At 42.8% G+C, this 16514-nt stretch overlaps 1 protein-coding gene across 3 annotated transcripts in view; it reads right to left on the reverse strand.

The window, feature by feature from the left end:
* LOC144679568 (uncharacterized) overlaps nt 1–16514 on the reverse strand; it is a 237123-nt gene that overhangs the window by 160017 nt on the left and 60592 nt on the right. For all 3 annotated transcript variants that reach the window (XM_078540072.1, XM_078540074.1, XM_078540073.1), the window contains exons 4-5: nt 14904–14980; nt 4346–4446 (exon numbers count right to left, since the gene is read on the reverse strand). In XM_078540072.1, coding sequence (XP_078396198.1) covers nt 4346–4446; nt 14904–14980 — 178 coding nt within the window. The remainder of the gene's footprint in view (nt 1–4345; nt 4447–14903; nt 14981–16514) is intronic.

Below are 16514 nucleotides of genomic sequence, written 5' to 3' on the forward strand. Positions count from 1 at the left end.
ATTCTTCCTGCCAAAATGGACAATTTCACACTCTCCCATATTATACTCCATTTGCCAGGTCTTTGATCACTCAAGCCAGCAAACAAGAGAGAAAAGAAAAACACCGCCAGCTGCACTGCTGAATCTCCCCACGGGGTAGAGATGCTACAAATCCCCTGCACATTGACAGCATTTGGAAAAGACAGGAAACGTCAGTAAGATGGCCACCAAATTTCCCAGCATGAATTGGAAGGCCACAGATATCCTATCCAAATTTAGGATTTTTAAACAGAGGAAGGAACTATATGCTTTTTAGATTAACCCATTATAGAACCAGATAAACAAGCAGCGAAATAAAGACAGCCATTGGAAACAAGGGGTTGCACAGAGTCAGTACTTCTGGCCTGTCTGAGGAGGATCAGAAGGATCCTACCAAGCTGTGGAGCATGCTGGAGGATCAGCTTCATGTAAAGGTGAATTTTAGAATACATTGTTTAAATCTGATGACTTACAGGCAACAGCCACAAGAATCAATTGATCAGTTCATCAGCAGGTACCCTGATTAGGGCAAGGACTGTGATTTCTCGGAAGCTGAGCAGTCTGAACAAATAATGGAGCTGGTTATAGCTTCAATGCCATTGAAGCTTTCCAAAAGGATCATTCAGAAAAAAAAAATTACACTATTGACACAATGCTAAAAGATTGCAGAAAATATGAAGCTGGACAACACCTGCAAGCATTAGGTGCAACTACCAGTAATGGCACAGTAGCCAGGGTGCAGAAAGCAAGCCAGTTGTGTGGAAAGTGTGGTCTGCTACACTCACCTCGAAGCTGTCCTGCATTCCAAGATCTTTGTAAATTACGTGGTGTAAAAGGACATTGGGCTCGTCTATGCAGGAAATCTGGTTCTGGAGGTGCGACCAGAGGTAAGTTGCAAGCAAACAAAAAGTATGGTTGAGGAAACAATTACTAAAGCATGCAGTATTCTGGGCTTTAGAGAAAGGCACATAGAGTACAAGAGCAAAGAGGTTATGTTGAACTTGTATAAGTCACTAGTTCGGCCACAGCTGCGTCCAATTCTAGGCGCCGCACTTTAAGGACAATGTGAATGCTTTGGAGAGAGTACAGAAAAGATTCATGAGAATGGTCGCAGGTATGAGGAATGTCAGTTATGAGACAGATTGGAGAAGTTAGGTCTGTTTTCTTTGGAGAAAAGGAGGCTGAGAGGAGATTTCATAGGGGTATTCAAAATCATAAGGGGTCTAACAGGGAGAAACTGTTCCCACTGGTGAAAGGATAGGGAATGAGATTTTCACTCTTAATGAATGTAATGTTATCTCAAACAAAACAGAGATGTTGCGGTATCGTTTAAGAATATGCTAATGAGTATGTAGCCAGAATGTAAACCATGTGACAAGCAGACATTGTTCAGAGGAACTTTCAGTTTAGCGAGGCAGCATGTGGTGTAAAGGAATTGTAGCTGAACTTGCCTGTTAACAATAGCAGTCTCTCTGCAAAGCAATCCTGTACTACATTTTCAAATAAACCAAACCTACATTTAGTTTACCAGTCCTGTGTGGGATTGGTAAGTTTGTATTAAGAAAACATAGAAATATAACAGCAAAGGCTCAACAAGTTCATCCAAGGCTATACAAATGATCTCAGGTTACACACCAGATCTGTGTAGATCTTGGCAGCATAGCTACCGCTTTTGGCCTTGCTGACACAGGGGTATGAAAAATTTAATAACCTAACTGGAGTGCACACATTTGGGCATTGCTGCAATGCACCTAAGGCAAGCAGGGGCCAGGAAAGCGAGGGTGGGCAGGGGGGGGGGGGGTCCAGGAGAGCGAGGGAGGGCGGGGGGGGGCCAAGAGAGCGAGGGAGGGCGGGGGGGGGGCCAAGAGAGCGAGGGAGGGCGGGGGGGGCCAAGAGAGCGAGGGAGGGTGGGGGGGGCCAAGAGAGCGAGGGAGGGCGGGGGGGGGCCAAGAGAGCGAGGGAGGGAGGGCGGGGGGGGGGGCCAAGAGAGCGAGGGAGGGCGGGGGGGGGCCAAGAGAGTGAGGGAGGGCGGGGGGGGCCAAGAGAGCGAGGGAGGGCGGGGGGGGGGGGGGGCCAAGAGAGAGAGGGAGGGCGGAGGGGGGGGGGGCCAAGAGAGCGAGGGAGGGCGGGGGGGGGCCAAGAGAGCGAGGGAGGGCGGGGGGGGGCCAAGAGAGCGAGGGCGGGGGATGGGGGGGCAGGAGACCGAGGGCAGGGGGGGGTGCCAGGAGAGCGAGGACGGGGCAGGGCAGAAAAGCGAGGGCGGGGGGGGGGGGGGGGGGGGGGGGGGGCCAACAGAGCGAGGGGGAGGGCGGGGGGACAAGAGAGCCGGCGAGGGGGCAGGCGGAGGAGAGAATGGGATAGAAAAGGAGCGAGACAGCAGGTGGAGCGCGGGTTGGTGAAAAGGTGGTACAGCTGCTCCTGTATTCTTTGTAGAGGTGGCTATCATTGCAGACACAACAGTTTACCTTCTCCTTACAGTTATGTACAATGATAATCATGCTTAAGGTTTATACCTGGAACATTATCATTCCTGGATTACTAGAAATTAAATCACAGTAGATTAACAGAAACTATCAAATATTTAGAGATATAGGAACAGAAGTGGGTCATTCAGCTCCTCAACCTGTTCCACCAATCAATTAGATAATGGCTTATCTGTATCTCAACTCCATTTTCCTGCCTTGATCTATATCTCTTAACTATCTTATCTCTCAAAAACCTCTTTATCGTAGTTTTGAATTTTCAATTGCCTTAGCCTCTAACTTATTGAATCATTTTCCAAGATCTTTGAGGAAGTAACAAGCAACATGGATAAAGGGGAACCTGTGGATGCGATGTACTTAGATTTCTAGAAGGAATTTGACAAGGTGCCACATTAAAGGTTACAACACAAAATCAGAGCCATGGTGTAAGGGGTAACATATTAGCATGGACAGAGGATTGGCTGGCTAATGGGAAATGGAGAGTAGGCATAAGTGGATCATTTTCGTGTTGGCAAGATGTAATGAGCGGAGTGCCACAGGGATCAGTGCTGGGGCCACAAACATTTACAATCTATATTAATGACTTGGATGGTGGGATCCAATGTATGGCTGCTAAGTTTGCTGATGACACAAAGATAGGGTGAAAAGGACATAAGGAGTCTGCAGTGGGATATATATAGATAGGTTGTGAGTGGGCAAAAATTTGGCAGATGGAATATAATGAGGAAAATGTGAATTTGCTTACTTTTGGAACATTGTCGTTTATTGCAAGGGGAATAGATTCCAAAAGTAAAGTGTTTTGCTACCATTGTATAGGGTAATGGTGAGACCATATCTAGAGTACTGTATACAGTTTTGGTCTCCTTATTTAAGAAAGGGCATAATTGCATTGGAAGCAGTTCAGAGAAGGTTCGCTCAACTAATTCCTATGAGGAAAGATTGGACAGGTTGGGCCTGTATCCACAGGAGTTTAGAAGCATGAGAGATGATCTTACTGAAGCATATATGATCCTGAGGGGACTTGATAGGGTATCTGTTGAAAGGATGTTTCCCCTTGTGGGAGTGATTAGAACTAGGGGACACAGTTTAAAAATAAGGAATCTCTCATTTAAGACAGAGATGATGACATTTTTTTTTCTCTCTGAGGTGAGTCTGTGGAACCCTTTTCCTCAGAGTGTGGTGGAGGCAGGGTCACTGAATATTTTTAAGGCTAAATTAGACAGATTCCTGATTGACAAAGGAGTCAAAGGGTACAAGGGGTAGAAGGAAAGTGGAGTTGAGGCCACAATCAGATCAGCCATGATCTAATTGAATGGTGGAGCAGGCTCAAAGGGCCGAATGGCCTACTCCTGCTCTAATTTGTACATTCGTATATACGTTCTTTCGGGTACAGAAGTGCTTCTGACACCTAGCTTTAAGGTTTTGCCCCTTGTTCTGGACTTCCTTATTGGCATTATCTATTGCATTAAAACCTTTAATGATCTTAACCTTCTCAATTAGATCATTCCTTAATCTTCTATACTTAAGGGAATACAAGCTTTGATTTAATGCAACATGGCCTCATAATTTAACTACGTTATCCTCAATATAGAATATTTTATCATTTATTTAACTGTTGATAATGTAACTAAGACAGGAATACCAGGGATGGGGCAACTAAAAAAAAAGATGAACTATGATCCTACTGGGCTTAATTGCATTCTATATTACTGGTAAATAAACCAGGCGATAGTCTCAAAATATAAAACACAAACTCAAACAAAATCGTCAAGGTAGTGCCATTTTTGCATCATTCAATTTAACCATCTCAGATTATTTATTCCACAGATTATTCTAATGATTACCTTCCTGTTGTCGACCCCCTCCATAATTTATCCAGTCCAGTTGTTTGTTTCTGGAATATTCTCTTACTGAAGCCAAGTCCAGCTCTGTCATAAATGCATGCCTGCAGGATAAGACAGACAGAGTTTATGACATATCCTAACAGCGGGGGCACAAAATAGTTGAGCGTCTGATAAATTATATCAAGTGTATATTATCAGTCTGGTCTTATGGACAAAGGTTCCCCTTTTTCCACCTCTCAACTAATTGCAGGTAGCTGTGTTTTGTAGAGAAAGTGTTTTGAAGAGAAAGTGTTTTAATACCTTGGGTATAGACTCTCAAGAACAGACAAAAAACATTTTCTCCTAAGTTTATAAAAAAGGTCAATGTTTACTTCTCAACATCCACATGCATTCGCAACAGCACCCAATCAATCACGTACTCAGACATACACAGGAAAAAGCGATCACACAAGAGGTAGCGTGCACTTATGTTTTTAAAGTCCAAACATTCACTTATATTTGAGCCTCTCAAGATGAAAGCTTGAAACGTTGCAGGCCTGATAATTCCCTTTTGGTACACTGAAGAAATGGAGGTTGAAAATTTCTGATGACGGATGCACAGTGGCTTACTGCGTGAAGCTGCCGGTTTCTGGCTTACTCTAGTTCTTCAAACCCGTAGGTAAAAGGCTAGCCCAAATTCTCTGCCGGCTGGTGGATTTTAGGCAGGGTCTATTACTTTGCTGGGCTGGATCTGTTCCCTCCGAGTCTCCATGTCTCAGTTATTTACTTATTAAATTTACAAACCTAGTGCTTGTAATCTGTTAATTTAAATTAAACAGTTAGGTAGAATTGGGGCAATCTGGTGGTTTGATCAAGCTTTTTCACAGCTTGGGGAACAGTGCTTTATATTACAGTGCACTATTTACAGTGGGTCTGTGGACATGAGTTTAAATCCCACCAGAGCAGCTGGTGTAATTTGACTTCGTAAATAAATCTGGAATTGAAAGCTAACCTCAGTAATGGCGACCATCAAACTATTATCAATTATTGTAAAAACCCATCTAGTTTATTAATGTCCCTTTAGGGAAGGAAATCTGTCATCCTTACCTGGTGTGGCCTGCATGTGACTCCAGACTCTCAGCAATGTGGTTGACTGTTAACTTCCCTCTGAAATCGTCGAACAAGCCCCTTAGTTCAAGGGCAATTAAGGATGGGCAACAAATGCTGGCCTTGTCAGTGACACCCAAATCCCAAGAACGAATGAAGAAAAAAAAATCTGTTGCATTTTAATGTCTTCTCATTGCAATGTTCCAAAAAGGTCATATGCATTTTAGTATCCTGTCCTAACAAGCAGGCTTGTCCAGCCTTGTGTGGATCCATGTATATTGGAGACAAGAAAATAAGTCGCTTGACCAAACAACTCCATCTTGTTTCAAAGCAGATTGTCCATTCTCCATTTTGTTTTTAAAAGTGTCCATTTTCCTTAAATCCATGAGTACGTTTTCATCTCTCACGCTAGTAAAATCTTGCTCAGGATCATCCTGGAACGGATCCAGAAAAAGGGATTGCTGATGAGCAAGCTGGATTTCAACTTGGAAGAGGAACTAGAGATCAAGTTACTAATCTTAGAATCATAATGTGCAAAGTCCAAGAACATCAGCAGCCAATGTACAAATGCTCCATTGAATTTGCGAAGGCATTCAATTCAATCTCATGAGAAACTCTGGTTGACAATGTTAGACATGGGATATCCATCACACTTAATCGATTTGCGAGCCAAGCTTTATCGTAAGCAACAAGCTGGGGTCAGAGTTGCCGAAATCCTCTCAGAATGGTTCAGAGCCAAAAAGGGTGTTAGACAGAGGTGTGTCCTCTCACCATATTTATTCAACATCCTAGCAGAAATGGTTACGAGAGAGACACTTGATGGTTATAAAGGTTAGATACAAATTGGCAGGTGGCGAGTTTCAAATCTTTGATATGCTGATGACATTATTTTGCTTGCTAACTCAGTCGAAGAGCTAAAGGAGTTAGTAGATTGCTGTGATCAAATTAACCAGAAATACAATATCCTGATTAATGTTGACAAGATGAAAGTGATGGAGATGGGTGGAAAGACCTACAAGATTCTGATTAACAGAGTTCAGCTTGAACGCGTGATACCTTCCCCTATCTTGGGTCACTCATCACAGAAGATGCAAAGTCTACCAAAGAAATTCAGGCAAGACTTAAAAAGGGTCACGATGTTGTAAACTCACTTAAAAGAGTATGGAATAGACACAGCATCTCAATTACAATAAAAATTTGTCTTCTGAAAGCCCTGAATGTGGCCAGTGACAATGTATGGCTATGAAAGCTGGACCATTAAGAAAAGTGACAAGACTTGAATAACAGCATTTGAAATGAAAGGACTCAGACGGATATTACATGTGCAATGGACAGCCAAGCAGACAAATGAATAGGTGCTCAAGAAAACTGGCGTTAAGAGAAACAAGTTTGAGGCAGTGATATCAAGGAAGCTCACATATTTTGGACATGTGATGCGAACAGCAGGGGAGTGTTTGGAAAAAAAGGTAAAACACCTGGAAAACATGCACAGGGAAGACACAAGATGACATGGATAGATAATATCTGAGGGTGGACTCGCCTCTCTATGGAACAGGCAGTTAGGGCAATGGAGAATGGAAATCAATGGAGAAAGTTTGTTCATATTGCAACCAACCCTCGGAACGAGGATGGATGAAAGACAAGAAAGACTATGAGCATAACTGTGTTGATATGACAATGGTGACAGTTTCCCTAAATGGAACAGACCGAAGAAACATTCATTCAATCATCCATACTGCAGCCAGAAACTGCCCTCAAACAATGCTGTCAAAATTAGGAAAAATCATAAATGTTTTCACTGCTGTAGCTCCAAAGGAAACCAAGAGTGGCATAAATTGAAATAAATATTCTGCAAGTGAATGCAAAAGGTTTGCTCGAAATCTATTTTTCTATACTCCATTCAATGTTGCAGTAAACACAGAAGAAATGCTTGATCAGGGCACTTCTCTTCAACTTTCATCAAGCAACAACATTATTAATCTGGAGGGCTGTCTAATCTGTCAGCAACTGACAGATTAAATTTGATTTGTCAGCACAACAACTGACCTTAAACAGAAAACATATAGGGATGAAAAACATTAAAGTGCACAGGCTGTGCAAGTAAGTCTTGACATCACATACCCAACAATGAGGTCTAATATTTATGTTTTATGTACTGATCAAAAATGGAACTGCTACATCTGGATTATGAATTTGCCACTTGTGGCTAACGTATTGGACAACACTGGTCTATTGCAACAATAACTGATTTTTCTTCCTAACCTGTAAGAAATACTTGTGACACCATTTGCTCCACATGCAATTATTAAGAACTGAATGGTGAAGGGCCAGAGTTTGCAGGATCTGAATCTATGGCCAACTGCAACATCTCAAAGGACACATTTTTTTTCTAAAAGAATAGAATAAAAACACAAACAATTATGTTTTGCTGATAATTTAGTGCACATGTAGTCAGCACAGAAATGCAGGCAAAACTACATAAAAACAATGGGTCAGATCTTGTTGGTAAAATAATGGCATGATACCCAAGAGAATGAGGATGGAGGTATGGAACTCAGGGAGAGAGACTGCGAGGTTCTTGAGCAAATTGATAGAGCGAGTGACAAGGTATTGGAGATGTTGGCAGGCTTAAAAGTGGACAAATCTCCAGGTCCGGATGATTTGTGTCTCAGACTGCTGAGGGAGGCAAAGGAGGAGATCGCAGGGGCTCTGACCCAAGTTGTTAATTTCTCTCTGGCCACGGGGGAGGTGCCAGAGGACTGGAGAACAGCTAATGTGGTTCCGTTATTTAAGAAGGGCTATAGAGATAGGCCAGGGAACTACAGGCCAGTGAGTCCCACGTCAGTGGTAGGGAAACTATTGGAGAAAATTCTGAAGGAGAGAATCTATCTCCACTTGGAGAAGCAAGGTTTGATCAGGGATAGTCAGCATGGCTTTGTCAGGGGGAGGTCATGCCTAACAAATTTGATTGAATTTTTTGAGGAGGTGACCAGGTGTGTGGATGAGGGTAGTGCAGTTGATGTGGTTCTACTGGATTTCAGCAAAGCCTTTGATAAGGTCCCATATGGGAGACTTATAAAGAAGGCAAATGCACACGGGATACAGGGTAATTTGATAAGGTGGATTCAAAATTGGCTTCGTTGTAGCAGATAGAGGGTGATGACAGAAGGATGCTTTAGTGACTGGAAGCCAGTGTCCAATGGTGTACCACAGGGATCTGTGCTGGGTCCCCTATTATTTATATAAACGACATAGATGACTATGTGGGGGGTAGGATTAGTAAGTTTGCAGATGACACAAAGATTGGCCGGGTGGTTAACAGTGAGGTTGTGTGTCTTGGGCCACAGGAAGATATAGACGGGATGGTCAAATGGGCAGATAAGTGGCAGATGGAATTTAACCCTGAAAAGTGTGAGATTATACACTTTGGAAGGAGTAATTTGACAAGGAAGTATTCAATGAATGGCATGACACTAGGAAGTTCTGAGAAACAAAGGGACCTTGGCGTGTGTGTCCATAGATCTCTGAAGGCAGAGGGGCATGTTAGTGGGGTGGTGAAAAAGGCATTTGGGACACTTGCCTTTATCAATCGAGGCATAGATTACAAAAGTAGGGAGGTCATGTTGGAGTTGTATAGAACATTGGTGAGGCCACAGCTGGGGTACTGTGTGCAGTTCTGGTCACCACATTATAGGAAGGATGTGATTGCACTGAAGGGAGCGCAGAGGAGATTCACCAGGATGTTGCCTGGGATGAAACATTTAAGTTATGAAGAGAGGTTGGATAGATTTGGGTTGTTTTCGTTGGAGCAGAGAAGACTGAGGGACGACACGATCGAGGTGTACAAGATTATGAGGGGCATGGACAGGGTGGATAGGGAGCAGCTGTTCCCCTTAGTTGAAGGGTCAGTCACGAGCGGACACAAGCTCAAGGTGAGGGGCAGGAGGTTTATGGGAGATGTGAGGAAAAACATTTTTACCCAGAGGGGGTGACGGTCTGGAATGCGCTGCCTCGGAGGGTGGTGGAGGCGAGTTGCCTCACATCCTTTAAAAAGTACCTGGATGAGCACTTGGCACGTCATAACATTCAAGGCTATGGGCCAAGTGCTGGTAAATGGGGTTAGGTAGGCAGGTCAGGTGTTTCTCACGTGTCGGTGCAGGCTCGATGGGCTGAAGGGCCTCTTCTGCACTGTGTGATTCTGTGACAATGTGTATAGCATCATTGATGCGCAAATCGGCAGCAAATTCAGAGAATTAAAGGATACATCATGAATTACAAAACTCCAGAACTTGTCGATTGATTTACCATGCTCCTCTGTTTGCATTGCAAAAATGGTATTTCATCCTTAGCCTCTCTGCTATTTGTAAGAACTTGCTGGATTTAAACATCATAGTTGCCCATTAAATGCGCCGCAAAAATTGGACTGGAATTTTTAACAATGCAAGTACCTTTTTAACAACGATTATTGTGAATGTTATGACAAGCACTCCTTGGCCAAATCAATACCAACTTAAACTGATAAATTTCATCCCTGCATGTAATTGTTAAGAGATTTTAAAAATATAAATATTTCCATTTTTAAATTTTATCTTACTTTTGTTGTCATATTTTTCTCTCTCTCAATTTAATTTTTCTTTCCTGCTCTTTAATTCTCTTTCTGTACCTAATTTGACACTAATTCAGGCACTTCTTCAGCATTCCGCTTTCTTTTTCAACCCTTAAATCTGTGATCAAGGAGATAGTCCCGCCATTCAATAAGATCTCAGATATTCTTGCCTTTGTTGCACTTTCAGCAAGTTACATCACTAAAAAAATCTTTTAAGTGTGTAGAAAGAGTTTAACAGCTGGTCCATTATTTCAAAATGTTTCTTCTTACGCCCAAAACCACGTGTGCCAAAACTATTGAGATTTTGAGAAGCTGGTTTGGAATTTATGGGTGTCAGAGGTGTTGGTGTTAGATAATGGTCCACAGTTAATGTCAGGAGAGTCTGAAATATTTGAGTAAGAATACAGTCAAACACACTCTGATACCACCATATCAGCCAGCAATGAATGATGCTGCAGAAAGAACTGTCCAAATCCTAAAAAAATCTTTGCAGAAGTGACATGCTTGGCAGTAATTTCCATATTTCTTTTTGTCTAGCCTGCAGCCAGCATCAACTTCATCCCACCTCGAGTACTCTGACTTTAATTTTGATTTCCCCCTTTTCCTGTTTATTCCTAGCACGTACGCATCCTAATTTTCCTATATAACCAGGCTAATGTACTCAAGTTTCCCTGTGCCCATTTTCATACATTTTTTTGACTGCCACTCTGGATCCCCTTTTTTCTCCCCCTTTATCTCTTCTTTTCTCTTTATTCTTCTAGACCCCTCTTCTCTTGTCATCATTCCTTCTTTCATTTTCCCCTCCCAGGTACTCTGCCCTCCCAAATTCTCTTCAACCTTTCAGCCTTCCTCGACCTTCTTACTCTCCTGTCACCATCCCAGCTTCCCTACAGCCTCTTGTGTCTCTTGGCATCTTCCAGAGTGGCACTTGTCACTGCCTCATCTCACCCTTTTGCCTACTTTCCCCACTCAGCATGCTCACTGCAGGGGGGCTAATCTTCCAACTTTCCACTCATCCCTCCCCCTTCTCAATGCCAATCCTGTGAACTTTGTAAGCAATCTGCACCTCCTTTCAGAATGCCCTTTCACTTGTGAGCAAGACCTTTGACATCCATGGCTGGGTTTTTCCGGTCCCACGGCAGCTGGTCTGTCAAACTTACCATCCCGGCTGCGAGGATTCCTGTCACAGGCGGGACTGGAAAATCCCAGCCCATGAGTTTGTTGTAAATAATTGCATTGACGTCATGGCCTTGATGGAAATCTGGCTGACAGATAATGATACCTTCGCCTCTAATGAAGCTTTCCTTCCTGGCTATACTTTTCATTGCTTAACATGTCCAGACCACCTTAGTAGCAATGTGGCTCTCAACACCAAATCACATCTGTTTTACCCCTGCTCTTTGGGCACATTCTCCTCCTTTCAGCATCTCACCTTTTACCCTCATTTAAAATTCTTTTTTTTCAGCCACCGGAGTACCACACCAGGTTCCTCACCGAGATCTATTTAGCCTCTACATTGAGTGACTACTCATCCTTAGTGATTTCAACCTCCACCTCAACTCATCATGCTTTCTATCCAGAGTTCACTAACTTGCTAAAAGCAAAATACTGCAGGTGCTGGAAATCTGAAACAAAAACAGAAAATGCCAGAAAAACTCAGCAGGTCTAACAGCATCTGTGGAGAGAAAAACAGAGTTAACGTTTCGAGTCCATATGACTGTCTTACGGACTCGAAACGTTGACTCTGTTTTTCTGTCCACAGATGCTGTTAGACCTGCTGAGATTTTCGAGCATTTTCTGTTTTTGTTTCACTACCTTGCTATTCTCCCTTAAATCTCCTCTGTCCATATTTGTGGCCACCTCGCGACCTTGACCTTTCTTCTCCTATTGTGTCAATCATAGATAAGGCAATCTCTGGTCACATCTTTGTACTGCTCTCCACCCGCATCTCCTCTCCATTCTTCTGTATCCGCCTATGGAAAGAACTCTCTACCAAGTCATTTACAACATCAATATCAAGTTCCCAGCTTTCTTGACTTTAGCCCTCCATTCACTAAGGTATTTCTGCAGCTCCTGATCTGCTCAATCACAACCGCGCCTCCAACCTTTGATGCACTAATCTCCATTAAAACAGTAACTCATTCTCACTCTGTAGGGCCCTCACCTCTATGGAACGCAGAATTGAATTTTTATGGCAGACAATTGGTTTAGCCATTCATCACTTTATCTGGTTGGGCCACTTAAGCACTGCTGCATCTGTGATCCTCTGACAAAACAACTCTGTTCCAGAATCATCCCAGAATGCAAGGATAAACCCTGGCTTCTCTTCTCCACTACAAACTGTGTTCTTAAATCCCTCTTCCCTGCCTTTTTCATACTCGTTTTCAACAAAGAGGAGTTTGTGAACTTCTTTCTCAATGAGTTTGAGACTGTGCCATTTCTTTTGCTTCCCCTCTGCCAATTCCCTTGCTCCCCCTAGGCCACTGACCAAACTTCTCCTAAGTTTGCCCATGCTCTAGCCCTGAACTCTTATTTTTCTGCCCTATCTCCCCTCATGCCCTCTTTAAGCTCACCTTCTGCGTGAGAACCATCCCTTAATCCTATCCGGCCAAACAGATGACCACTCAACTGCTCTTCCTGGCCCCCAAGTTAGCTGATAGCAAGTTTCCTCTCCTCAGGTACTATCCTTCTCCACTTCAAATCTGTCTTCACCACACCCTTCTCAAAAAAAAAACACCCTGGACCTCTCCTGTCCTTGCAAATCTTCACACAATCTTCAAGCTCCCATTCCTCTCCGAGTCTTTGAACACGTTGGTGCGTCTGAAATGCAGGCTCACTTTTCCTGCAACTCCTTATTTGAATCCTTCCACAGGTTTCAGCTCCTGCTACAGTACTGAAACAGCATTTAGCAAATGACTATGAGTGTGGTAAACCATCCCACCTCATTCTTCTCGACCTGTCAGCAGCCTTTAAAACAGCTGACCACACCATTCCCTGTCAATGCCTCGCCTCCATCTTTTACCTGTATGGGACTGCTCATGCTAGTTCCATTCTCCATGAACAGCAATTTCTCCCAACCAAATATTAAAAGCCAAGCAATTGCTTTCAGTCCCACCACAAACACTGTTCCCTAGCCACTGACTTCATATCTCTCCCTGGACACTGCCTGAGGCTGAACAAGACCATGTGCAACCTCAATGTCGTATTTGACCCAGAAATTAGCTTCTGACCACATATCTGCTCCATCACCAAGACCACCTACTTTCTCCCATGTAACATCACCCAACTCCGTCCCTGTCTCAGCTCATCTCCTTGCTGAAAACCTGATCCAAGCCTATGCTACCTCTAGACTTCACTATTCCAGTGTCCGCCTGGTCAGCCTTCCATATTTCACTTTACAAAAACTTTAGTTTGTCTAATACTCCGCTGCCTGTATCCTAACCTGTACCAAGTTCCATTCACCCATCAACCCTGTGCACATTGAACTACATTAGATCACGGTCTGGCGAAGCCTCGATTTTAAAATCTCATCCTTGATTTCAAATTTCTCCATGGTCTACCTCTAAATTTCTCAAATTTCTCCCTCTCTACCTCTAAAACCTTCTCCAGCCATACAACTGCCCGAGATCTCTGCATTGCTCCAATTCTGCCCTCTTGTGCAACCCTGATTTGAATGGCCTCACCATTGGTAGTTGTGCCTTCACCTGCATGGGCTGTAGCCTCTGGAATTCCCTCCCTTAGCCTCTCCATCTTTCTATCCAACATGAAAATGCTCCTTAAAACCTATTTCTTTGACCAAGCATTTTAGCCAAAGCTTTTAACTCTCCATTCTCACTTTTGAAAAACAATAAGCCTGTAAAGTTATACAGAAAAATGTGCAAGTGGCAGCTTTTCTTGAAGCAATGTGGTATAATGATGTTGCAGGCTGATTTTTGCCACAGCTGCTCCAGGTGCTAAATTTAGCCAGCACAAAACTTCTTCAATGTAGCAGAGCACCTCCAACCCACAGTCTAGCTAAGGCCAAGAATTAAGTGGAGAGTTGTAAATCAGTCAGCACTTCACCAATCTACGTTTAACATCTTGCCCTACTGCAGTATCCACCTATTTTCTAAATTTGATATGGATGAGAGTTGAAACACAAATACATTTACCAGAAACTGCAGTATTTAATTCAAAAAATTGTCAGGTTTATGAAAGCTACCGAAAATTAACACCATAAGACTGTTGTAATTCTTACCAGTAAAAGCTTGCAAACTAGCAAAATTATAAATATAACTAGCATGTTAAATTCAGCAAGACTTGAATTAAAATAAGCAAGTCTAGCCTTACAGCTTATCATTACAATTTGCAATCTCAGTCGAAGGTAGTTAAATTTGCAGGTGATAATGTAGAAATAGAGGAGACTGCTAAAGCTTTTCAAATAGAGCTCATTAGGTGCACATCTTGACTGGGTGGTAGGAATTGGAAGTTTAATATGGGAAAATGCAAGGTAATGCATTGGAAGTAAAATTAGGAAGCATAATCGGGTACATTCAAACTTGCTGAGGAGCAAGCTAAAAGAGATCTGCCTCGTTAGTTGCAGTAGTACTCACCGCAACAGCGCAAGTCTTCAAAAATAAGACACACAGCCAATTGTCATATTACATATATATTTGAGTTCCAGTTTGCCAGAGTGATGCTGAAGCTGTGTAGTGCTGTGCTTCTTTATAAATACCAAACTTGATTTAAAAGTCACTCACGTATGGAAAGGAATTCTGGAAAGTTCCCAGGCTGCAGCCACCAGTATCCAACTCATTATAGTGAGTAAAATTGTAAAATTAAAGGGCTCTTAATCTATAAAATTTAACTGATTTCACAATCACTTACTTGTGTTAATTGAGACACATCCTTTTGAATCAAGAGCCACACATCTGAAGACATGCCAGTGGGTGCATCAAATATCACTAGGCAGATGAAAAACATAGAAATTAGATCAAAGCTTCAATCTCAAACCACATTTTATCCAACATTACAAAATGTTTAATAAAAAGCTCTGATGAAAAGTACATATTTGAAAATATCAAAACCTTTCTTTTCCAAACAATGATACATTTGCTGCGTATTCTGAGTACTTCTGTTTCTTTTAAAGATTCGCAGCACATTTTTTTTAAAAGAAGGAAGTTGATCAAAGAGATGACAAGAGTTTAGAGAGGGTGGTTAAATTATGGTGCTCACTGAGATAAGGGACAACAGCACTAGAAACACAATACTTTGCACTTTTGAGCACCTAGTTGGCACCTAGAATCATTCTCAAGCACTCCTTACGTTGCACACTCACGCGGACTCAAAACGTTAACTCTCTTTCTCACCACAGATGCTGTCAGACCTGCTGAGTTTTTCCAGCAATTTTTGTTTTCGGCTCTATCATGCAACTAGTTTCCAGTCAGAACACATGTTCTGAAAGGAAAATCGAGGTGTGACATCACAAGGAAGCAGGCAGGTGATTGGCTGGTGAGTATCCATTAGCTTTACTTGTTTATCTTTCAAAACTGGTAACTTACTTGTAATTTTAAGGTTTTATTAGTATCAGTAAGGTTTATATATAGTAGTAAGCTTATCATGAGTAGCATGATTTATTAATTATAAATTAATGAAGAAAAATAATTAAATAACAGAAGAAAGCTGGCAGGGCAGGTGATGTGTGGCAGCTCATGGATGCCTGTGAGATCCAAGGCAAACACGTTTGCAGTAATTATTTACAGCTGGAGGAGCTTCGGCTCAGACTCACTGAGCTGGCGTCTGAACTATGGACACTGTGGTGCGTCAGGGAGGTGGAAAGTTACCTGGGCACTTTATTCCAGGGGGCGGTAATACCCTTAGAATGGGATCTTCTGAACTGATCAGTGGTCGGGGACAGTATGGTGCAGTTGTGAGTGAGACAGGTAAGGAGATCAGGAAGATAGAAGTGGAGGGTCCTCAGCCCTTGCAATTGTCCAACAGGTTTGAAGTTCTTGTAGCCTGTATGGATGAGTGGGGGGGTGCTGCAAGGTGAATGAGTGAACTGATCATGGCAACATGGTACAAGAAGCCATTCAAGTTGGGAGAGTTAAAAGGAATGTAGTGATAGTATACTCAGGTGGATTGACAAAGTTCTGTGCAGCTGAGAACACGAGTCAGATGGTTGTGTTGCCTGCTCAGTGCCAGGGTTTGGGACATCTGCGCTGGGTTGGAGAGGGACCTGCAGTAGGAGGGAGAGGATCCAGTTGTTGTGGCTCACGTTGGTACCACTGACATAGGTAGAACTAGGAAAGAAGTTCCGCTGAGTGAGTACAAGCAGCTGGGGTTTGAATTAAAAGCAGAACCTCAAAAGGTTCTGGATTCTCTGGATTACTACCTGAGCCATGAGCAAAGTGGCATAGGGTAAATAAGATTAGAGAGTTAAATGCGTGGCTCAAAGATTGGTTTGGGAGAAATGGGTTTCGATTCATGAGGCACTGG

This window comes from Cetorhinus maximus, chromosome 4 (assembly GCF_964194155.1).
Source record: "Cetorhinus maximus chromosome 4, sCetMax3.hap1.1, whole genome shotgun sequence".
Classification (NCBI taxonomy): Eukaryota; Metazoa; Chordata; class Chondrichthyes; order Lamniformes; family Cetorhinidae; genus Cetorhinus; species Cetorhinus maximus.